At 40.2% G+C, this 25,181-nt stretch overlaps 1 protein-coding gene across 1 annotated transcript in view; it reads right to left on the bottom strand.

The window, feature by feature from the left end:
• The window catches only part of SH3YL1 (SH3 and SYLF domain containing 1), a 92,054-nt gene extending 66,916 nt beyond the window's left edge, over positions 1-25,138 (bottom strand). The window contains exons 1-4 of the mRNA XM_075201517.1: positions 24,931-25,138; positions 10,172-10,282; positions 7,082-7,195; positions 6,104-6,168 (exon numbers count right to left, since the gene is read on the bottom strand). Coding sequence (XP_075057618.1) covers positions 6,104-6,168; positions 7,082-7,195; positions 10,172-10,282; position 24,931 — 291 coding nt within the window. The 5' untranslated portion in view covers positions 24,932-25,138. The remainder of the gene's footprint in view (positions 1-6,103; positions 6,169-7,081; positions 7,196-10,171; positions 10,283-24,930) is intronic.
• Between the last annotated feature and the right edge of the window lie 43 nt (positions 25,139-25,181).

Below are 25,181 nucleotides of genomic sequence, written 5' to 3'. Positions count from 1 at the left end.
ATGAGTACTAGCAATGACAGTCTCGTATGCATGCTATAACGTGTGTTTGCAATCAGGAACAACTGTAAAAATGTATTTTTTGTTCAGTAGACAACAAGCATCCTAATAAATGTATTTCATGGGGGAAGGAAACTAAAAAGAAACTTTTTTTTTTTTTTTTTGACTGTCCATTAACTGGTGGTTCTGGGAGGGGGCACATCCTAGTGCAATTGTAAATCTCAGTGTGAAATTAAAGCTGCCCATCATTTGTGTGCCACATAGTGTTTTCCCTGGATGCAAAATAAATGTTACATTTGCACCCCTTGCATTGCAACATGGTTCGTCCAGGTGCAAATGTGCTCCCTTTGGCTGGATTTGCTCTAAATAAGGCTCAATGTTTTTACCCTATTACAACCCCCGTTACTGCTCTACTCAATGTATATCAGTAGAACTTATAAATCTGTGCTTATGTATCCTTAAAAAAAACAGATCTATACAATGTTAATAATTAAAGATTGCATAAAACAATGACAAGATGTTATACTAAATGCAACAAATATGTTAAAGCACTAGAAGTGGACCCACCTTGGCTGGCAGCAGTTGGCACTGGCTTACTTGGTGCATAGAGTTTAAATCAGTGATGGAAACCTTATACACTTCAAGGGGCGCCCTATGTTCTTCAAACGGACCAGCCAAATTGCCCTTAATCTTAGTGGCAAGATAAATCAGTACATTTCAGCAAAGAAAGAGACTTATCTGTGATAAGACATCAGGAGGCATTGCAAGGTATGCCAACTAAACATGGCATGAAGTAAGTAAGAAGCAGTGGGGCACAGGTGGAGGCTCGGCGGGCCGGTCACTGGTCTATAGGAGTGTCTCCACAAGGAGAGGATAACCTTAAGACACCAGGTTTACCCCATTAGGCAGCAGCTGAGGTAGGACAGACCAAGTAACTAGGGACAAGATATAACTGTAGCAAGGGACAAGTCAGGACACAAGCCAGAGTTACTAGCAGACAAAGACAGCCAGGAAATACCAACAGGTGACAAAACAGCTCAGATGTCCGGAGCACTAGCAGCTATATAATATGTACTGCACAGGCAGAGTGATGCGTTCTTAGTGACATCAGCGGCCTGACCTGTGGCTGCATTGCCTGAGATGCACATTACAAGGAGGAGGAATAGGTATGTGCCCAAGGAGAGCATGGAAGCCAGTGCACACACAGAGGTAATGCCAGAAACAGCATGTTACAAGATATATAGGAAAATGAATGGTTAGAAACTTGCCAACACAACTAATACATAGATTTGGGATCTTTTTGATGGTTTACAATGCGCACAGTCTAACTAACATTCAGCACTAAGCGAGCGGTGGAAGATTTACAGTTACGAACAGTTCAATACAATTTTCATGGACTCTGCCAGTTGGAAATGCCAGGGGGATCCCAACTGAGGGCCTGAGTCATTAAGGAAAGCATACATATAAAAGGAGTAGCTTTGCACCTGGGCACAACCATGTTGCATTGGAGGGGGGAGGTAAATTTAAAATGTGGGGACAGATTTATAGTTAGGGTAAGACATGTCCTAAATCAACTTTAAGTTTCAGTGTAAAAATAAAGCTATCAAGTATTTGTGTGCTACATGAAAAACAGCCAGTATTATCTTATGTGCAAAATAATAACATGGTTTGTCCTGGAGAACATTTACTCCTTTTTTTTTGCCTTACATTCCTTAATAACTCAGGTCCTGAGAGTTTACCCCAAGAGCCTTAGCTACTCCACGTAGTTCCATTTACTATTAGACAGACTTGTTAAAAATGTACTTTTGATGTTCCCATGGATTTAAAGGATCACTGAACCACGACACAACATATTTCTAATAAGAAAGAGCAACCTGTAAGTGGGGAGATTAGACATGCGACATACTACTGGTAAGGATATTAAAGAGATATAACTTGAACTTAGCTACCAAAGTATATTATATATAATGTCAAATAACAAAAATATATCAGATAAGTAAATTCCATATATACAGATAAATCATGTTATGCTATAGGTAGTACAACGCATTTACCAATCTGTATCTGAGAGCTAAATGGAAATAAACTGAAGGAAGCTTTTACCACTCAACCAAACATTCTTCCAGCGTAGGTGGCTTGTGATTGGCTGATCAGCGAGGTCAAATCAATTCAAAGTCATTTTCAAAAAGCTTGGGGAAAAAAATTGATGGCGACTAATGCACACATTACAATAGTAGATTTTGTCATCTACCTAAGTGTATTGCTATGTTATGTAACAGGAAATCTTAAATTGGTCCCTTTATAAATAAGTATATTAATATAAACAGTGCTGAAAAAACTGTGGACAGTTCGCCAAGCAATACTATGAATAGGGCAAGAAATATTACATGACCTATACTGTTACATAAATACACAGCTTCTTGTATTACACAGGTGCTGGACATGTGGAGGGAGACCAGCGGACCCAAAGGCAGACAGCGTGTCTCACAGCCGTCCTCAGGGGCCGTGAGATACACTTGGAAGAACAAGTCATCTCTTGAGGGACTGGACTCAGCTGAATCATTTTATTTTTTGTGCTGGTTGCATTTTTTTATTTTATGGCGAGTCAGATAAGCACAGGAAATCCCAGATACACAATGCTGTATTACTCAAACAGATGCAAAACACAAATCTCTACACTCTTTATTTTAAGTTGGACATATCTATGTGCCAAATGCATAAATACACCAGATGTATCTATACACCCTACTTTGAATTGGACATATATTACAATACATGCAACTGTCCATGAGATTTTGCATCTTGGCCGTTTGGCTAAGATCAAGTGTAGTTCTGTCCCGGGAGGGTGAGCCGGGTGCCCTCCCATAAAGGACGGACTACCTTGGTCCTCTGACCAGCAGGCCGCTGGTTGGGAGTAATGGACATAGCAGCGACCTGGAGGTGCCTTAAAATCACATGGGAGTGGTGACCCCATTTGACAGAATAAGGCACTTTACACAAACCCCCACATCGACCTGCACATCACTTTCTTTCCCCTGGCCTTTATTTCTGCTTTTTTTGGGGTGTTGGCGCCCATGCTCATCTAGGGGATGTTGTGTCAACCGAGTGACATACTGCACTGCATTGAAGATGCTGGTGTATGGATGCATCTGGAGCAAGCAGCAACAGTCATCAACATAAACTTCTTTCATATTAACACGAAATCCGGTGCTATGCCCTTTGCTGCTTGAAAATAAATTGACCCAGGCAAGCCTTTGCTGCTATGAAAAGCAGCCTGCATGTAAAAACCATTTGTGGCTAGCTTAGCCACAAAAATTACTTCAGTGTCCTATAGCTGTTAGATAGGCATGGAAAATGCATCATGCACATAATACTACACTACATTCAGGTAGATATGGTAGGAAATCCAGCCCTATCCCATTTGAGGTTTAAAAATGAATTTACCTGGAAAAGACTTCGCTGCTCTGACATCACAAGCAGCCTGCGTGGAAAAACCATTTGTGACTGGTTTAGCAGCTGTAAGTCCTGTTCAGCACCATTCAGTTTAATGTCCTATAGCTATCGGATACGTATGGAAAATGCATCACACGTACAATGCTACACTGCACAAAGGAAGATATCATACTGTAATATTGTACTATATTGTATTGTAAATGCTGGCATATGATTGCATTCTGAGTAAAGATGCATCATAGTATAAAATAGCACTACATATAGGTAGATGATTTATAGTTACATTTGTCTCTTAGGTATTATTGTGGAAGTACATGTTACAGCTGGCCCTGAGTGCCAGGGCATTAAAATGTCCTGGGCCGGACATGTTTCACAATATGGCAGGGAGACACCACACCACAGGTCTCCCTGTGGTAGTGTGACTAGCCTATCCTGATGCTGGTTGCCGGTTGGAATACCCATGTTCCCCCAGTGTTAGCAGTAACCAGTTCAGGCTATAGCCCTGGTGCTGTTCATCCATTTGGTGAGGCAGGGGTGTCAGGCCCAAATACACAAACTTCTTGGGGTCCCTTCCATAGCTGTGGAAGGATGCGCAGCACACCAGGTTGATGGTTCCTCCCACTACACAGATAGGTCAGGGGCCGATGCTTTGTACCTGACCCTCCTATCAGCACTCCTGAGTTCGGCAAGCATGCTGCCCGTTTTTATAAATTTATTTTTCTCTGAGTGACAAATTAATGGGAAATCCAGTACTATGCCATTTTGTAGTAAAAATTGGTACTGCATGTGAACAAAAATAATGGAGACTCAATGCTTTTGGAAACCTTGGCAATGCAATGCAATGTATTTCCCTAAAGCTCTACAGTTCGTTACACGAAAGGCAACGTAACATGGTTATTGCCAACTGAACAGTGGCTACATACATACTTAGTTCCAAAGTTGTCTTGTCATCTAGTCATTTGACCAATGTCGCAAGGACTTAAATCTCCAGCATGGATAGCTTTAACAGCCATCATCACTGTCTACTGCCTTCCCCACCATAATGATATGTTGTTTTTTGGATTAAGTCCCATGACATTGCCCAGGTGGGGGGCTGGTTGTAGATAACAAAGGCAGTACATTGTTAACAAGGCTTTTGAAAACTTCGAAATTAACGTAAAACACTAAAGTGTATATAACAGAGTGACGCAACTTATTAATTTACCTGTGACTCTTCTAGTCCACGTATGTTTAATACATTCAGTTCACCAAGAGTGAATTTATTCTAAGCAGAATGTCCGGACCAGATGAGCAACTTGGTCATTCTATGAAATTACATCCGTTAAGCTAATGTTACAAATTGCCAACCAGGTAATGTATTCAATCATAAAATACTCAATGTTGTATTACTTTTAGATCAATTCTAAAGACGTATTGACATTGCCATTAGTGTGAGTGGCTATAAATATAATTGCAGTGAGCCGCATGTCACTTCATCACAGTCACTCACATATGATGACGAGTATTCCTGCTGAGCTCTACAGGCAGCTTTCAGTCCATTGTCAGGACACAATCTTATGTGCTCCGTGTACGTCTTTCTTCTTTACGTGATGTATGACAGCGCAATGGAAATAATGAAGTATAACGACACCCTATCCTTTGTATGTCACAAAGGTGATATAGGGAACAGCGAAATAACCAACTTCTGGTACAGTTCTCCGTCATTTAGAACAAATTATGGTGTAATTCTAAAAATATACTTAGCAAGCTTTATGGAGAAATGAACTCATGTAATGCTCATGTTCTAACTTTTATTTTCATCAGTTATAGCAAAATTGAGAATCACAAAAAAAAAAAAACGTTTTGGCCAGTGGCCCATAAACCGCAGACAACCAATGGGAAAGCGCTGAAATTGTTTAATCAAGATCAAGGTCAATGTGTCATGGAAGAATGAAATATTTTTGTCATCAAAGCCAAACCGCATGCTAATTATTTTTTTATCAACTTGCCATTGACATATGCAAGAGTCCATTTTTTTTTAGTTTTTATCAGACAGCTTTCCTCATCACAACTAGTAGAATTGTGACAATCGGTACCAGGGAATATAGCAGCGCAGACGCCTCTGGAGTGTACTTAAAAGCCTGGAGAATTCTTATCTGGGGGTAAATGTATCAAGCTGAGAGTTGGCCGGCGGGTTTGAAAAGTGGAGATCAGATTCTAGCTGTCATTTTGTAGAATGTACTAAATAAATGATAACTAGAATCTGATTGGTTTTTCAAACACGTCGGAAAACTCTCAGCTTGATACATTTACCCCCTGGACTCTGTCAACAGCCAACCTGAGTCCTTGCCAGGTTAACCATTTTCCAGGCTTGTATGCCAAGGAGAATACATCTACAGGTGCATGAGACATTCATGGTTCTACTACAAGGCTCAACATTGGCCTTTCAGTTAACACCCCCCACCCCCCATCTCCAGCAAAAAGAAAAAACAAGAAACACAACAAAACAATTATTAGTGGACTTGTCTTTAAAAACAAAAATCTACCGTGTAAAGATCCCTTTCCAATGCTGAAGCTATTTCTTTGTCGATAAGCGATAGAAACAGAATTCCTCATATTGATCGTATATAGGTAGATCAACTCCAATTATAATTATAATCACTTTGACACTTACTTCAATTCCGATTTCAAATCCACCACCAAGTCCAGCTATACCAATGGCAGATGGAGCAGACCATCCTAATGCAAAGAAATGTCACATTAGTGAACTTTCAATATATAATGCATGAAAAAAAAACTCTGGGCCCGAGTCATTAAGGAACATAAATGTCAATACATGCCTTATTTTGTGTTTAAAAAAAATAAAAAAAATTGCACTGTGCATGTCCAGAAATGGACTGTACGCCTCAGTATCTCCTCTAAGTGCAGATCATGCAATAAATGCATTGAATTTAATGGTATTTGTGACACACACAAAAAAAAAACAATCACCTTTTTTCATTTCTATTTATTTAATCAGATTTCATTCTCTATTGTGACTTTTGCATTTAAGATTTCTTAATGTATTCAATTTCTTAAAAGATGTTGCATTAATTGCACAGGCAAAAGCACGGCGGCTTAGAGGTTAGCACCTCTGCCTCACAGCACTGGGGTGATGAGTTTGATTCCTGACCATGGTCTTATCTGTGAGGAGTTTGTATGTTCTCCCCGTGTTTGTGTAGGTTTTCTCCGGACGCTCCAGTTTCCTCCTACACCCCAAAAACATACTGGCAGGTTAATTGGCTGCTATCAAATTGACCCTAGTCTGTGTGTGTGTTAGGGAATTTAGACTGTAAGCTCCAATGGGGCAGGGACTGACGTGAGTGAGTTCTCTGTACAACGCTGAATTAGTGGCGCTATATAAATGATGATGACGATGAAAACTGTACTAATACATGGTCACGTGCTGGGATGACAAATCTGTGAGGGTGCACAGCTTCTGCTGATATTTATTTATAGGTATAATGGAACTTGTAGTTGAACAAGCTTCCTCAGTATAGATAACATTGGCCAACAGCATTGTTTGTGCTGGGGTGGTGGGTAGAACCCATAGCCTCAGAGAAGATGATCTTTAAACACTGTCCCATAGTATGGGGTGTTATGAATCACTTACTTCCACCTTCAAGACGGGCTAACACTATTCCACTTCCTCCACGAGCAGTCACCAAAAACCCTGCTTTTATCACAGATAGAATAGCCAGGCCTTGTGCTTTGGCAATAACGTGAGCTGTGAAGAAACAAAATAACATATTAAAAGGGAGAGAAAGAGAGAGAACAGGAGAGAGAGAGAAAACAAGAGAGATCAATAGATATATCAAGATAGATAACTAAAGAGAAATACATATCTTTCTCTTTGCCAAATCTATTAAAAGGTTTAAAGACTTAACGTCGGAGAAATGACTTTTAATGGGTTAACTTTTTCGCTGCTTGGTATTCAATATGCATCAAAAGTAAACGTCATCTGTGGATGATATTACCATTGATTTCTACTGTTCAGATCCCCACTGGAAGAGAACCTGAGAGGAAGTAGCTCACCGCTTCCTGCTTCCTCCTCAGCAGGCTGCCAACTACTGCCCTCTCACACTGGGCCACTTAACTCATTCTAGCCTCCAGGGCAGCCTCACTGTTTTGCAAACATTACTGTATTTAAAAAAAGAAATAAGTCCAAGAAGGATGTCTGTCCACACATAATAAACAGTGAACGTAATTACGCTTCAAAAAACATGGACACTTTTTATGTTGTACTTTGGAAGTCATATGCAATATCAAGCAGTCACTAATTTTCAGGCACCAGCTACTTTTTGCTTCAGACACAGGGTACCTACAATTATTGTAGCGATGATGGGTTCTACCTTATCACTCTCTGTCCTCTATTTGGCAACTTCAACTCTCTCCTCTCCCACTTCTCATCTCGCTTTTTGCCTCTCAACTTTGCTACCCACCTCCAAAATTGAGTCCATACGTCATGACACCTCCTCCCATCAGCCCATTCTCACCTCACCTTGTTAGGACGTAAGCTCTCATGAGCAGCGCCCTTTGTCCTCATTTTCTCCTTCCACTATTGCATCACCCTCTGTACCTCTTGGCCTGCTTCCCTAGCCCTGCTTCCTTGAGCCCAAGCCTACTAGACATTGGACATTACCATCTCTCTCATTCACTGTCCTCTAAATAACGTGATCTGCACCACCTTGTTATCTGTGTATAATTTATTAAACAGTAGATTTCAGGTGATTGTATTATTTTGCTTTTCATGTATTATGTAATGTGTTATGGATCACTGCTGTCTGTATATTGTATACTACCGTAAATTTCATGTACAGCTCTGTGGACCTTTGTGGCGCCTTATAAACAAAAGATAATAATAATAATAGGGATGTAAAATACTGCCACCTAGCCACCTCTTTCACTAAGCAGCAGATAGTGGTTCTTTCTTTCTTTCCGAGTTATACTGGTTGGCAAGCTGTCACTCAGTTTTGCTGCTGCTTTGATTGCTCAGAGAGACTGTAGAGGCAGGCTGTTCTCCAGCACTGCATGGCGGGGGCACTGCAACCCGGAGGGCGTGTTCCTTGTTTTTATGATGATGACAAGTCCCTGAATGAGAGGAAGCAGTTGCAGTCTGGAGCTCCCATGTGTTTTCACCGTGAGGCTGCTGGACAACTCAGAGTATATATGCAATTTGCAGGCACCATGAGGGACCAGGGAGACGATGGTGAAGAGGGTGACATGGAGGACAGTCAGGGCATGGGTGGGCCTGTGTGTGACCGAGCTTACAACCTACAGAGATATCTTTCAGCACGGCAGTAATGCTGGCTGAAGTTATCTCTGCAGGAGATACAACACACAGGACAGACACTTTTTGCTGGTGCTGAATCGGCGAGCTTATACTCAAATAGCGGAAAAAAAAATTTTTTTTATCGCTGATATAAGTGTTGATACAAAAAATAGAAAACAAGAGCAAGAAAGAAAAAGAGACAAAGAGCAAAAATCAGAGATACAGAGAAAGAGCAAAAACGAGAGAGCAATACTGAAAAAAACAGAGGAAATGCAAAAATAAGAGAAAAAAAAAAAAGAGGAAGGAATAAAATAAAAACAAAAGAAAGAGAAAGAATATGAGAGAAAGAAATTGAGAGAGAGACTGAGAGACAGAGTAAATGAAAAAGGTTAAACAAGGAGAGATAGAGAAGGAGTAAATAAGAGAAAGAACAATGAGAGAGAAGGAAAGAGCAAATATTAGAGAGAGAGAGCAGAAATGATAAAGAGAGAGGAAGAACAAAATCAACAGTGAATAAAAGAAAAAAGAGAAAAAAACTACAAACAAAAAAGCGAGAGAGAACATGAGAGAAAGAGAAAACGAAAGAGTAAATGAGAGGGGTTAAACAAAAGAGAGAGAGGGGGATAAAACAAGAGACGGAGAGAGCAAACGGCAGAGAGAGAAAGAAAAAGAAAAAAAGAAAATGGGAATAAGCAAAAATGAGAGAGAAAAACAGAGTTCAAACGAGAGAAAGTAGGAAAGAGCAAAAACGAGAGCGAGATGAAGGGAGCAAAAACAAGACAGAGAATTAGAAAGGGAGAAAGTCAATGAAAGGCAAATAGAGAGAGGAGAGATATGGAAGACACAGAGCATAAACAAGAGATAGCGCATAAGAGAGGCCTAGAGGAAAAAAGAGGGAGATCAAGAGGTCGACGAGGAGGGAATGAGGAAAGCGAGAGAACGAGAATGAGAGAGAGACAGAAAGATAACAAGGGGTATATTTACTAAACAGTGGGTTTGAAAAAGTGGAGATGTTGCCTATAGCAACCAATCAGATTCTAGCTGTCATTTTGTAGAATGTACTAAATAAATGATAACTAGAATCTGATTGGTTGCTATAGGCAACATCTCCACTTTTTCAAACCCACAGTTTGGTAAATATACTCCAGAGAGAGAGATTTTTGGAACGCATCTTGCTTTATCTAATGCGCTTACATTGGGTAAACACATTTTTGAAGACTACAGTGAGCTCCAAACACCAGTAGAAACAGTAGCAAAAAACACATGATAAATGTGTGTGTCGTGCGGTTTCACTCACATTTTTATTGGCATTAAAAAACACTAATGTAAGGCCAGCAGGTTCCTGAACTACTGGATAGTTTTTATTATCTACTTTGTTCTGAAATCAAGCATGCAGAGCGTCCCCTCTAAAAACTCAAGTACAATACACACCTGGAATAATTTTATCTGGTCCAACTCTAGAGCTGATTTCAGTAAATTCTCTTAAAATTTTTGCAGCTTTTTTGGCTTCAGACTTTAAGTTGGAAGGAATAGGATTATTCACTGGGAAAAAAACACATTACATTACATTATAACATAACCGTCCGTATGGTATTTATAAGAACCTCATCTTTTGTATGTAATTTATTAGTTAAATCAATCATTATTAATTATTTGTACTCCAGATGAATATAATTTAAGATGAATCAAACCCTTCAATTATTAAGAAATATTCTAAAATATGACAATATTCTGTATTGGCAACAAATAAAAACATTGTCCTAGACTATAATATTGAATCAATATTAAAATATAAATATACATTTATTCTAAAGGCAATCTGAATAATCGTAGTTCAAAATTATAAAATAAAAAGGAAATCATGTGAAAAATATTGGTGGTAACCAGTCCAAAGATCTTGGATATAACAAAGAAGGGAGTTAACAGACAGGAAGAATAGAGACTTGGCACATGCTGCTAATAAGTGTGACGCATGTAACAAATATCGAGTATAAGATTAAGGAAGTAACAGTGGGAAGTAACAGTGGTAACATAGGTGGAAAAAATGCAGCTACCTGAAATAAACCAAAGGGTGATTATATTAACAGATAAATAGTACTACTGCATTTGGTTATTTAGGATGTACTAAAAATGTCCAGATTCTACCAGAATCTGTGCATATTAAGCAGATCATAACATTTCTGATGATATATTATATAATATTTACTTAGTTGTGCATGATCAGAGTTAATTTATAAATAAATATATGGGATAGAGACAATGAAGCGTTAAGACACAAAACAGCAGTAACTTACTTTTAAAACAAAAGAGAGCACAAGTGTATTTCGAACCTTAGGCAGAGCAGTATGCATCCACTTTAGCAGCACATGCGATTGGCTATGCTAAGTTATCATCAGAACATACTTCCATCTACACCATAGCAGGTGCAGAGCATACACCTCCTAACAGGCGTATATATACGTGTCTCTGCAGGTCTGCATTTGTGTAAACATGCCTTTAATGTACTCTGCCTGCGTTTGCACGGCCCTTCCCTGCCCTAGTCCCAAAGGTCCAGGTGTAGGCGGGTGAAAGTGCCAGAATCAAGTCTGCACATGAGGATATGCATACGCCCACTTTCATGCTGCATACGCCCACTGTCTGGGCAAGTGCAGAGCGATTTCAAACAAGATAACGCTACACAAACTAGCATACATCCCACCCTGCATCATCCCAATGCCAGTCAAAAACTTTAAAGCCTCATAAGCCTAGTACAGTGGCAGTCGCCATACATTACCCAGGCTGGTTGGAAGAGTCAAGCTGAGAGTTTTCCGGTGGGTTTGAATAAGTGATGTTGCCTATAGCAACCAATCGGATTCTAGCTGTCATTTTGTAGAATGTACTAAGTAAATGATAGCTAGAATCTGATTGGTTTTTCAAACCCGCAGGAAAACTCTTGATACATTTACCCCCGATGTTGACAAGGTTCCAAGTTCTGGATAGTAAGCGGCACAGCAACATGTTGCAGAGCAGATCACTGCTCACTTACCAGCAATTTAACCAACATTGTTCAAGTTGATTGTATATTAGAATAAATTTAAAAAAATATATTTTTATTTTACATATATTTAATGTTTTATTCTGGGGGTTCTGTTGCTTTTATTTTTTTTACCTTTGCTATTTTCCCCTTTTTCTGATAATCATAAGAAAAGCTTTGTCCTACCTTTACAGTACTTTTATTACTTCTGTACAATACACTGTACTGCATGCTCCTTTGATGCCAAAACATCTCTTTTTACGCAACTAATTCAGAAGTTGCTCATTGCAAACTGCCATAATTTGAGAAAGCTTATGCCTATCTAAGGCAGACTTGAATTTATTATTTCTCAGTAATATATGCTTTAATATATACCTCAAGAAACTAATCAGAGCTGATCATATACATTATATACATCATACACTTTCCTTTGCACTTTTTGAAAGCAGATATAGTAAAACTGATGTAAGTCATTATAGAAAAGCCATCTCTCACTTTCATGTGTTTATATATATATATATATATATATATATATATATATATATATATATAGTTTTAATAACATGTTTTAAAATGTTAGCTTCATCTTACAGATACCCACCACCTTCGTACACATCCCTCATAAGTAGATCTGCATTTGTGGAAAGGCTTTATATGCCCTGCCCTAGGGTGTTACTGATGTAGGGGCAGTTAGCTGCCTCTCAGGTTCCTGAAAAGAGTTTGTTATTCAATACGCCTTCCAAATTTGTTTTCTTCTGCCATTTTAAATGTGCCTGTTCTTCTGCTGGGGAAGGGGTCAGCATCAGGGGCGGATCCTTCTAATCTATTTTTTTAATTTTTGCATACGTCCCAATATGCAAGTCCAAGGCAGCGGTACAGAAGGCGTGTCCAGGTCTCAATGAGGGCGTGGCCACACCCCAGACGGCAGCCTAGCGCAGTCCAGCGCTAGACTGACCATCACCTATCTCCATTCCCCCAACATTCAAACTCTTGGAAAAAAACATGTCTTTGGGCTACTCTTTTAAAACAACCAATTGCTAACGCCAGCATAGGATGACATTAGCTGGGGGTGCCCACAGGAAAAAAAAAAATATTTTAATAAACCGCTTTTAGGTTTTTTTTTATCTATTTTCTTACATTTAAAAAAAAAAATATATATATATTTTTTAGTTTTCAAATCTGGAACTGGAAGCCCGAGTCCAGGTTTCCAGTTCCAGTGCATATGGTCCAAGCTGGCATGGCAGCTCACACATGCACAGAAGCCATCTCCATTGGCTTGGCATGCGATACGGCTCCTCTTATCCGTACCTCACAACTGTCCTGATTCCAGCAGGACAGTCCCGATTTTAGTGTGACTGTACTGCCGGCACCGGGACAGTTGGGAGGTATGCTGCCACAACCATGGATGCTTGCAGTGGTGCCGGGTGATTTTGCAATAGAAACGTCTCCAATACTTGCTTTCCTGACCAACTAGAGAGAAGCAACTTCCACACAAGCCTTTATGTCACTGTCCATCGGCCTCAGAGGAGTCGCACAGCATTGTGGGTATTGTGGTCTTGTCACCTCTCTTTTGTCAATTGCTTTGAAAACTATGTTTACCTATAATTGCATTCACTGCATGCAGTCTCAAAATGCTGACGATGATCATTAATAAAGCCCAAGACTTTCAGCGTTCAATACTAAATATTGCTAATAAAAAGTTCACAGGGAGGATGACCACACCCCATTGATGACACAGGCACGCCCCCTTTAGTTGACTGTCTTGCTTTGAAATCCTCCAGTGTTGGGGGGTATGTCTTACCGCCAGGGAGCTGTGCAATGCTCGACTGCTCCGGTGACAATTTTTTCGTTTGCTAAAATACACAACAAAAGCTTTTCTATCGCTGTGATAAGCAGCTATTGAAATTCTTATTATTAATAGAGGCCTTGGCCTAAAATAAACATGTACCATACAACAGCAGCATTATAGTAAGTTACAAAAGGACATCAGAGGACAGCACATATTTTTGCAATACTGCACATAATGGTGTCGAACTTGACCCAGTACCATATGGTAACACAGAGCAGAATACAATAATAAAGATAGTTACAAAGCAGCATTGTGTGGTAAAGCTGCGGTCCAAAAACAACAACTAAACCCTTGCGTGACAAGTTGAAAGCATCTACTTAGTGGTGTGAAACGCACACTTAACAAAAAAAGCAAAAATACTGTACTAGTTTGCAGGGAACTTGACACTAGAACAGAGCTTTTGGGTGATCTTGCTCCGTGCAATATCTAGTTCCCAGTGTCTGGCTTCCTGCTGCCCACATACTGACACCTACATAATTCAGGATAGGTCTCCCAGACTCCGAGACCAGGCCAATCTCCTGTATCCTAGTGGGCAGGATGGGAGCCTCCATGAGGGGATCCATGGAGAATTGCGCTATTTTGGCCCCTCTCCTGTGGCGAAATGACGTGACCATAGCATTGTGTCACGGCTCGTGGCCAAAATGACACTATGCGCGGTGCTCTGCCCCTCCACACTTCATCTCCCCTCAGGGATCTCTTGGAGGTTAGAAGAAATAAGTTGGGTAGTATGTGAAAAATACAATATGTGCTTAAACTCTGGTTAAAAACATCTAAAATCAGATAGATGTCCAGAAAGTATCCGCTGTGCTTTTTCCTGACAAGGTACATCTGTTGTGAGTAGAATTAAAGTATACTGAGCGTTCATAATTGTGCATTAGGTATTCAAGTGATGCTCAGGAAAGAGATAAAGTAGAAAGCAATGGAGAAATAATTTTTGTTGAGAGGATTTGCTGAATTGATAGGTTTCGAATGCAGTGATTAGTGGCTATTCTGCTGGGAGCAGCTTTCATTCCCAGAGCTAGTTGCTGATGAAAAGAGAAGGTATTGAGCACGGGTGAGTCAGCAGAGAAGTCTATCACAGAAACATTGACTAACTGTTTAATCTGTAAGTTTATAAGGCAAATGCGTCAACACAATGCCATTTGCATTATGATTAACAGAAATACATTTTCTTGGCTGAATCTAGGCAAACTGCATTAGAAAATATTGTTTTCATATCCCCAAGCTTCTATATGCGTTCCTGGTTAATGTATTAAACATAATACTGTGATATTAAGTGTAAAAAGTAAAATGTTCTTATTATAGTCACAGGTGACTTAAAAAAAGAAAGTCATCATTGAGAATAATGTTGCATATTAGCGTTAGTTGCTGGAAATAAAACTCAGCGAAGCCCATTGCCAGCAGCAGAATTAGAACACGTCATAGGTTATTAGATGTTGTAGACTTTGTAAACTAATTTGCATGTCTTGCATTTGGAAATTAAAAGCCCACACAAGAACAAATTCTGAAGAACTTTCAACAATTAATGACTTAAGGTGTCTTTCTGCACCAGTGTAGGATGTTATTTAGATTATTTTATGCACGAATAAGCGGTTTGATGTATGTTTAGGAAGCCACCTAATCAGTACAACAACAATCAAGAACAAATATGCAGATTCTATTATAAGCACAAGTTTCCTATAGACAGTGACAGGGGCATAACAGTGATCTCTAGGTCCCAAATGTGGGTACGGACTCGTCAATGGCCGTCGTTTAGTCTCCCGGGCCCCCGTTAGAGCAGGGGGCCTCTTATAAGCATGCATGGTCTGGCAAATGGGCCGCTCAGAAGAGGTCTACGCTGTGCTCTTTGATTCCAGGTTGCTATGTTGGGAAGGAGACACAGGACCTCCTTCATGAAGCATACTAGATGCACATTGCAAAACATGTTGGTTTTGCACAGATGTGGCTAGATCACCGATAGGTAACCAGATATACTCAGACCTCTACAAGCCCTCAGATGCCACATGTACTCCAAAGCTCCCACACACATCACTCAGACCTCCCCACGTGCCCATCAGACCTCATGCAGACGAAGGAGGGAGAGCATGTGATGCTAAGTGCACTGCACTCCCTCCTCCTCCTCCTCTTGTGTGACCTGTGCAGAGGAGGTCACATGATCCAGAAGTCGTTTGTTCCAGTTCTGTCTTATTTTCTGCTTTATATCAAAGTGGAGAATAATATATTAGGAAAAAGCAAAGAAAAGAGAGAAAGATTTTCCTGTCGCACTAGTGAGGAGCGCCAACCCTCTATAGTGATATAAATAGGTAGATATCCGTAGGTAAGTATCTGTAATAATATCACTCGTGGGGGTGCAACCTATCGCTATAACATACAAACATATATATATAAAATCAAATTAGGGAAGAGCAAAGAGGTGCACTGGAGCTCACTGCATTAATTGATACACAGTATATATGGAGACAAGTTTAAAACTTAACTTTTAATGGTCACTAAAAACAGCGAGATATATTGAAATATCCATCATAAAAAACAAATGTGTATTTAAAACTAGCTGGATGCACTCCTTGCCTTATATTATTGTTAAATATCGGGGTGGTTGCTAAGGTAGTTAGAGTAGCTCAATATGATAGATAGAACAAAATAACCTCTTCAGAAATAATCTAGATATATAACCACAGAATTGACCAAACTAGTATAAGGTCATAGAAAGAGTGGAGATATAAATCCTGTTGGTACCTGCTACACGATATAGCCCAAGGTTAATACAGATTATGGAAGATATCTTGCTAACTGCCTCAATAGCAATCCACTAATAATTTAACTGAGCAAATAAATCGATGCAAATAGTAACCCCTCCATATTATGGATAAGAAGGCATTGAGGTCCTGCTGAGGAACTCAATGCCTAAGGAGGGGTAGGGGGTCCGGCATAAAGAGGGGTAGGGGGTCCGGCGTAATGAGGGGTAGGGGGTCCGGCATAAGGAGGGGTAGGGGGTCCGGCATAAGGAGGGGTAGGGGGTCCGGCCCACTCCTTTCTAGTCATTTGCTGGCTACTTAAAGTTATTGCCTACCCTTGTCCTCTATCACAAATGCCTCCCCATTTTACCAGCTGTAATTTTAAACAGTAGGAAGTAAATATACTAAACTGCGGGTTTGAAAAAGTGGAGATGTTGCCTATAGCAACTAATCAGATTCTAGCTGTCATTTTGTAGAATGTACCAAATAAATGCTAACTAAGGGCCTGATTCATTAAGGATCTTAACTTAATAAACTTCTTATTTCAGTATCCTGGACAAAACAATGTTACAATGCAAGGGGTGCAAATGAGTATTCTGTTTTGCACATAAGTTAAATACTGACTGTTTTTTCATGTAGCACACAAATATCAACTTTAAATTTCAGTGTACAAATAAGCTATCAAGTATTTGTGTGCTACATGAAAAAACAGTCAGTATTTAACTTATGTGCAAAACAGAATACTAATTTGCACCCCTTGCATTGTAACATGGTTTTGTCCAGGAGATTGAAATAAGAAGTTTCTGAAGTTAAGATCCTTAATGAATCAGGCCCTAGAATCTAATTGGTTGCTATAGGCAACATCTCCACTTTTTCAAATCTGCAGTTTAGTAAATATACCCCTAGATTTCTTAAAAGTGTTGCAACATTGCTAGGGTTTAATGTCATCTAGATTTCTGACTCACCTAATTGGAAGCAATATATTACCTCATGAGAAGTGGCCAAGTACTCAAGAAGGATGTCATGTCACCTTCCAGCAAATATACAGTATATGAACCAGTTTTGCAACATACCTCAGAACCTAGACATTTCATTATCTGCTCAGTGACATTGCTCAGTGGCTAGCACCTCAGCCCCACAGCACTGGGGTCATGAGTTCTATTCCCGATCATGGCCTTATCTGTGTGGAGTCTGTATATTCTCCCCGTATTTGCGTGGGTTTCCTCCCACACTCCAAAAACCTACTGGTAGGTTAATTGGCTGCTATTAAATTAACCCCAGTCTCTCTCTCAGTCTGTGTGTGTATGTTAGGGAATTTGGACTGTAAGCTCCAATGGGGCAGGGACTGATGTGAATGAGTTCTCTGTACAGCGCTGCGTACATAGTGGTGCAATATAAATAAATGATGTTGATGACCCTATGAAACCCTGCTCTTTGGTGTGCCCAGAGCCAGGAGAAGCAGTGTAAGTTCTAACATGGGTACCAGTTTTACATTTACATTGCGACTGTCATTTACTAAATTGATGTCGAGTAGAATCACAAGGTCAACTATGACCTTAGCATGCTGTCATCTTGTGATCTATTGCTCAGACATAGCATTTTCTGCATGATTCCAGAGCTGACGAAGGAGATATGCCTCTTAGCCAGTGAGGAATTCCATGAAATGTGTAGAGTCATGACATGAGCATTGCCTTTTCATCTTCACATGGATGGAAAGAATGAAAGCATTTACAAACCATCAATCTTGACATTGGGCACGGTGTTCTGATTATTTTGGCAGACTTAAAATCTCGCTAGTGCTGGTTATGAAACTATGAATGGAAACTGTATCTCAGATGGCATTTTGTTTTATCCATGGTCCTATAGGAGACATTACAATGTACAATTTATTGGCACACTGCTAATTCAGCCCTGTAATAACCGATGATCCTAAAGGTCATATCAAAAGTAGCTTTCGATTCATTAAAGGTAGCTATTCTCAAAATGTAAATCACTGTATATAAATGTCTAGTTTGTCAGTGGCACACAAAGTAAGATAGGCAAATGTAGTAAAACATCTGAAACAGTGCTGTCCAAGTATTCACATAAACAGCCATATACAGTCAGGTCCATAAATATTGGGACATCGACACAATTCTCATATTTTGGGCTCTATACACCACCACAATGGATTTTAAATGAAAAAGTGTGAGGCACATATAGAAACCGTTGTAATTCCTACACCGTTAACCTGATTTGGATGTAAATTCCCTCAAATTAAAGCTCAAAGTCTGCAGTTAAAGCACATCTTGTTAGTTTAATTGCAGATCCAATGTGGTGGTGGTGTATAGAGCCCAAAATATGAGAATTGTGTAGATGTCCCAATATTTATGGACCCGACTGTAAATGTGCTCCCTGGCCGAATACTAATAAAAGAATTATGCCATACAGAAGTGTTTATTGCTTTTTATTCCTTTTTGCACTTGTATCAACAAACATATCACTCACTGGTATAAATTCCTAAGTAATATGTATACAAGCTCGGAACAATTATTTATGCATATTGTTGGGGGTTATTGGGAAAGAACCTATCCTTGGCTGGCACCAGGTATATAGTTACTTGTGGGTGTGTTTTGTGTTTGGGCAGCACGGTGGCTTAGTGGTTAGCACTTCTGCCTCACAGCACTGGGGTCATGAGTTCGATTCCCGACCATGGCCTTATCTGTGTGGAGTTCGTACCTTCTCCTTGTGTTTGCGTGGGATTCCTCTGGATGCTCTAGTTGTTTCCCAAACTAGAGCATCCAGGCTGCTATGAAATTGACCTTCGTCTATCTTTGTCTGTGTGTATGTATATTAAAGAATTTAGACTGTAAGCTCCAAAGGCTAGTTGGTACAGCTAGTCTGAAAAAGACAGAAAAAGCTATTTGCTTAATCAACTTAACTAGCACCTTTTAGTTGCTTGGTATTGCATTAAGGTAGCCCGCGGCCACTCATGGGATGGGTAGTCTCCAAATTACTTTTACCACCATTTCTAACTCAATGTTGATTAGAGTTACAGTAATATCAGGCAAACTATGCAAGCAAAATCTCTGCATTATTTTCTTAAATACAGGTTTCAAATTAGGTTGTTTGTGCGCTCGAGCAAGAGTCAGGGGAAACTAAAATATTTGTATTAAAGAAAACTAAATACACTTGATTACAATGCTAATACAGTAAGCAACTAAAACATATTAAAAGGAAGAAGCATGTTTTGTCAGCAGTTTGAAATGATAGTGCCTTAATGTAAGAGAAGTTACATTTTTGACTCCTATAATAAATGTTTTCAAAAATCCTTTTCAACAATATAAACTCAGAACCGGAAAAAAAACAAAACAGTGGGACCCAGGTACACCCATCCACTGTTCGGAGAAGTCTGGTCAGAAGTGGTCTTCATGGAAGAATTGCGGCCAACCTTCGTTGTGGAAACAAGGCCAAGCAACTCAACTATGCACGAAAACATAGGAACTGGGATGCAGAAAAATGGCAGCAGGTTCTCTGGACTGATGAGTCAAAATTTAAAATATTTGGCTGTAACAGAATGCAGTTTGTTCGACGAAAGGCTGGAGAGCGGTACAATAATGAGTGTCTGCAGGTAACAGGGAAGCATGGTGAAGGTTCCTTGCAAGTTTTGGACTGAATTTCAGCAAATGGAGTTGGGGATTTGGTCAGGATTAATGGTGTCCTCAATGCTGAGAAATACAGACAGGTACTTATCTATCATGCAATACAATCAGGGAGGCTTCTGATTGAATCCAAATTATTCTGCAGCAGGACAAGGACCACAAATATACAGTCAATGTCATTAAGAACTATCTTCACCGTAAAGTAGAACAAAGAGTCCTGGAAGTGATGATATGGCCCCCACAGAGCCCTGATCTCAACATCATCGAGTCTGTCTGGGATTATATAAAGAGTCAGAAGGATTTGAGGATGCCTACATCCACAGAAGATCTGTGGTTAGTTCTCCAGGATGTTTAGAACAACCTCCCTACCGAGTTCCTTCAAAATCTTTGTGCAAGTGTACCTAGAGGAGTTGTTGCTGTTTTGAAGGCAAAGGGTGGTCACACCAAATAGTGATTTGATTTAGATTTCTCTTCTGTTCATTCACTTTGCATTTTGTTAATTGATAAAAATAAACTATTAACACTTCTATTTTTGAAAGCAACAAAGTTAATTCTTCTGACCCAGTGTTTCCGAACTCCAGTCCTAACACACACCCAACAGTCCATGTTTTCAGGGTTCCCTTAATCATGCACAGGTGGCAGTCTACTTGGCTGGGTCAGTAATCTCACCTGTTTCCACAGACAGAATCCTCAAACCATGAGCTGCTGAGGATGAGGACCGGATAGATTCAAAAGATTTGAAGTTCCCAGTCAGTGCTGTCTATGACTGAGTGCCCACCTATTTAGAAAGCAGTAATATGGCTTTTATATCACGTATAGTGCAGATTTTTACATATGTTAAAAGTGCTGCTGAATGCCACAAAAACCATGTATTAATGGGTATCACATCTTCTTATTATATTCAGTAGAGCACATCTAAACAGTGAATATGATTGAACCAGAGAGAAGTACTCCAGAACTGCTTTGAATACGCACAGCTGGCCAATATAATGTGAACTTAAGAAACCAGTTATTTAAATGTAATAACGGCATGATGGCTTTTGCAGAAGCCAGTAAGGGAATGCCTTGAGCTCAGTAGGAATCCCCCAAAAAAGTCAGATGCATCAGTAAGTTTTTGGGTACCCTGACCACCTCTGTCCCTCCCAGGGCCGGTGCTAGGATACCGGGTGCCCTAGGCGCAATTTTGAAATCCCCTCCCCCCAAAATAAATCTGCCACCCACCCCCAAAATATCCGCCGCCCCCCCAAAAAAAAAATAATCCGCTACTTCCCCAAAATATCCGCCCCCAGGACTTTCCTTACCTTAAACTCCATAACGCTGCTCCTCTCTGCAGGGTCCCAACCCTCACTGACGGGCCCTGATGATGATGTCACGCCCGACAGTCAGTGAGGGGAGGGGGAGTGGAGGAGACGGAGGTGCGCCCGCCCCATCAGCTGTTGTAGGGGGCTGTTGCGGTGATGGTGATCCATAGCTGTGCGGCGGCCGTGGAAGGTATGCCCGCGGTCGCCGCACAGTTTTACAGTATAAAGTATATCTGCTTTTTAATCCTGTGGCGCCCTTCAGAGCCCGGCGCCCTAGGCAACTGCTTAACGTTGCCTAATGGGAGCGCCGGGCCTGGTCCCTCCCTGCTTTAGGTGACTTGTTAAGGGCCGTTGGGTTGATCTGGTTTTCTCTAGACTATGCTCAGTTTCTGATTTCTTTAACACATCTTGCGTCTCTCGGATCATCACCTTATCAGCTGCACGCTCACTCCCACTGCTATAACCTGTTTGCTGTCAAACTCCACCAAGCCTGCTCATACCTGCAGAAATCTTAACTCTATTAATCTTCAACAGTTTTCCAACTCTCTCCAACTCCTGTCTCCCCTATCTCTACATTCTCCTCCCCTGAGATGGCAGTACCTCATTTTCACCATACACTAGCAACAGCCCTTGATCAAGTGGCTCCAGTGACTTTTCATACTACACGTCGACTTCGATGTCAGCCGTGGCACACTACAGTAACACAATATTTTCAAAAACTTTCCCATAGAACAGAACGTCACTGGCGTAAATCCTGTACCTCTAATGATTTCTTCACATATACTTCTATCACTCCTATCAAAATGCCCAGGACACTGCAAAGCAAACATACTTCCAATCTCTCATCTATGCTCAGGCCTCTAACCCCCAAACGTCTTTTTAACACATTTAAATCTCTTCTAAACTATCCCACCGCAAACCCTCTGATTACTATCAGTGCCCAGGATCTTGCCTCCTACTTCAAGAACAAGATTGATATAATCAGACTAGAAATGGTATAATCTCCCTCGACTAGCAATCAGCTCATTTCCTTCCCAGCACCCTCATCATCATTTATTTACATAGCACTTTCTGACACCCTTTCTTCATTTGACCCCACAAATGAAGATGAAGTATCTACTCTCTTATCTTCCTACTCTATCTCCTGTCCTCTTGATCCTATTCCTTCACAAATTAGTAGATCCCTGTCTCCTGTGCTCATTCCACCACTAACGAAAATCTGTAATCTCTCGCTCTCTACTAGCATCATTCCGTCACTTTACAAGAACGCAGTAATTACTCCTATTCTGAAAAAACTAAATTCTGACACAAACTCTCTCTCAAATTACCGTTCCATCTCTCAGCTCCCATGTCCATCCAAGCTTCTACATACATCTCCTCACTTGTCTCAAAATATCTCCGACAACTCCATTTTGGACAAGATTTGCATCTCTCATCCACCCTCATTAAATCCTCCCATTCCCGGTTACAGGACTTTTTCCAGGCTGCACCCACTCTATGAAATTCCCTCCCTCGCACATTAAGACTTTCCTCTGGTCTACAAACTTTCAAGCATTCTCTGAAGACCCACCTCTTCAGACAAGCTTATAATATTCCTCAATCTATGTTACCCTATTACCACCCTTTACACAATTAACACAAGCCAACAACCTTCTGACAAACATTGCTGTGTGACTGGATCATATAGCATACTAATCCCTTTTTGATTTTTTACCTTTGGCTGGACCAAAATGCAATATGTAGATTTAACGTCATGAATCCAACTCCCATTGTCCCATAGATTGTAAGCTTGCGAGCAGGGACTTCTTACCTCTTTGTCTGTTTTACCCAGTTTGTTTATTACTGTTTTGTCCCCAATTGTAAACCGCTATGGAATATGTAGGCGCTATAAAAATAAATGTTGATGATGATGATAAATGGCAAAGATACGCAGTAATACTAGCAATCAGATATCAACTTTTAGAGGTCTCCAAAGAAAAAAGAAAAGACATTTGCTGCATTTTTTTCAAAAATCTAAGTAAAAGGAAACCAATCTCAAACCATAATCCATCATGAACAAACTAATTTTAAGGAATATGGATTAATATGGAATGATTTGCCTATTAACAAGTATAGTAGCTATAAATATTTAAATTGATCCTTTTCTCCCATAAGATACATATGCATGCTTGTTTTCTCAGATAATAGCACAAGTATTTCCATATACAAGAATCTAACATTTAGCCTAAAATCAGTTTTTGTGGAGAGAAGGAGAAAACCTCTGGTGAACACTTTGGTTAACTAGATATAATTATTACAACCTGAAAATCCAGAAGTTCTTCCCAACAGGTCTTTTGAGGACAAGTTTGAATTCTACTTATTGTTCTTTTTGAGGAACAGAATATTCTATACACCCTTGAAAGTAGCAGGAAGGAATTAACGGAGTCACATAATTTTCTCCATACTTGCTTAAGAGGAAGACTACCTCAGATCTACAAGCTGTAGGACGTTACATGCTTTGGTAATTCACCCTCTCACACCGTTTGCATTTGTCCATCACAAATTGTTAGTAAATCAAATTGTTATTTTAAAAAGCACATTTTCCTGGTTGGTTCCTTCTTAGATGAATGCCTAATCTACATTGGATTTGTACGTTTTGCTTGTTTAAATGTGGTTTTGAATGCATTGAATAACAAATACCACAAAAGGTTACTGTTTTAGTTGCAAAATACCTTGAATCTACATTTATGACTGGTGGAATATTGAGAAAATGTAGTTGTTTCGATTGTTATTTTACTATAAGTATCTAATAATGAATTTGGTTCCACAGCTCTCAATGATGAAATTAATGGGATTTGTGAAATAGGCAAGTTCATGCCTCCCAATGGCCAGGAAAAGGAATTATACTTTATATTGATTTATGCAGCTTGGAAGCCTTCCATGGACAAATTATCATAGGGCACAGCATTTTATTCAAAAGTGTAAAATCATCCCAAAATACTCAACACACAAAGGGGCAGATGCCATTCCCATTAGTACAGTAATTTTAATGTGGATTTTTGCTGCGACCCACAGAGCTGGAAGCAAAAATCCACATTAGGCTGCCACAAATTCACCAAAATACTTCATGGATGTGGGGTGCCTTACAAGAGGCTCCCAACGCAGCCCTGGCATGGTAAATTTCAGCGGTGTTTCTCTATACATCACTGCGATTTGAAGCATATTGATTGTCACCCCACTTTCTTACTGAATAGATCCCCTCAGTTTTGGGAAAAAGAGGGATACGGGAAGACTGTCCTTCCAATACAGGTGACAGCTGATAGGTATTTTGGCTGTACATAGCACAGTGTTGTTACTTAGTTAGACTACTTGTAGCTGCTTACAAAGCAATGATCAGTTTCTTATGGAACTGGGTTATCATGAATGAACTGGGTTATCATGAATAAACTGGGTTATCATGAATAGACTGGGTTGTCAACTGTAGACGGTGCATTATGGCCCAAGATAAATGTTCAGTGTACATTTTACCTTCCTCAAAGGTAATTACACTGAGGCTCCTGTGTGACTGCTGTACCCTGATGTTTGCAGCATCACAGTAACATGTCATTCAGCCCCTGCCAGCCAGAATAATACAGCAGCCCAGACATGAGACGACAGAGATTTGTTACTCACTTGTGGAGCAGTATTGGCCTCTCTCTCTCTCTCTAGTTATACTGCAGCCCGGGAGTGTGCACGGTGCAGAGCTGCTGCTGCTTCCTCCTCTGCAGCACCACACCCTGCACACAGGTGAGCGCAGAGGATTACACCTGTCACCCTCCTGCCACCAGCACCCACCTCCACTCCTCCCAGTGTCCCAGACATTTATGTCACGTTGTATAATGCAGCCCCTGAGGCCAGGAGTCACGGTCTAACTGTCATTAACA

This window comes from Mixophyes fleayi, chromosome 3 (assembly GCF_038048845.1).
Source record: "Mixophyes fleayi isolate aMixFle1 chromosome 3, aMixFle1.hap1, whole genome shotgun sequence".
Lineage (NCBI taxonomy): Eukaryota > Metazoa > Chordata > Amphibia > Anura > Limnodynastidae > Mixophyes > Mixophyes fleayi.
The sequence above is the reverse complement of the archived record's forward strand: the minus strand, read 5'-3'. Positions and strand labels throughout refer to the sequence as shown.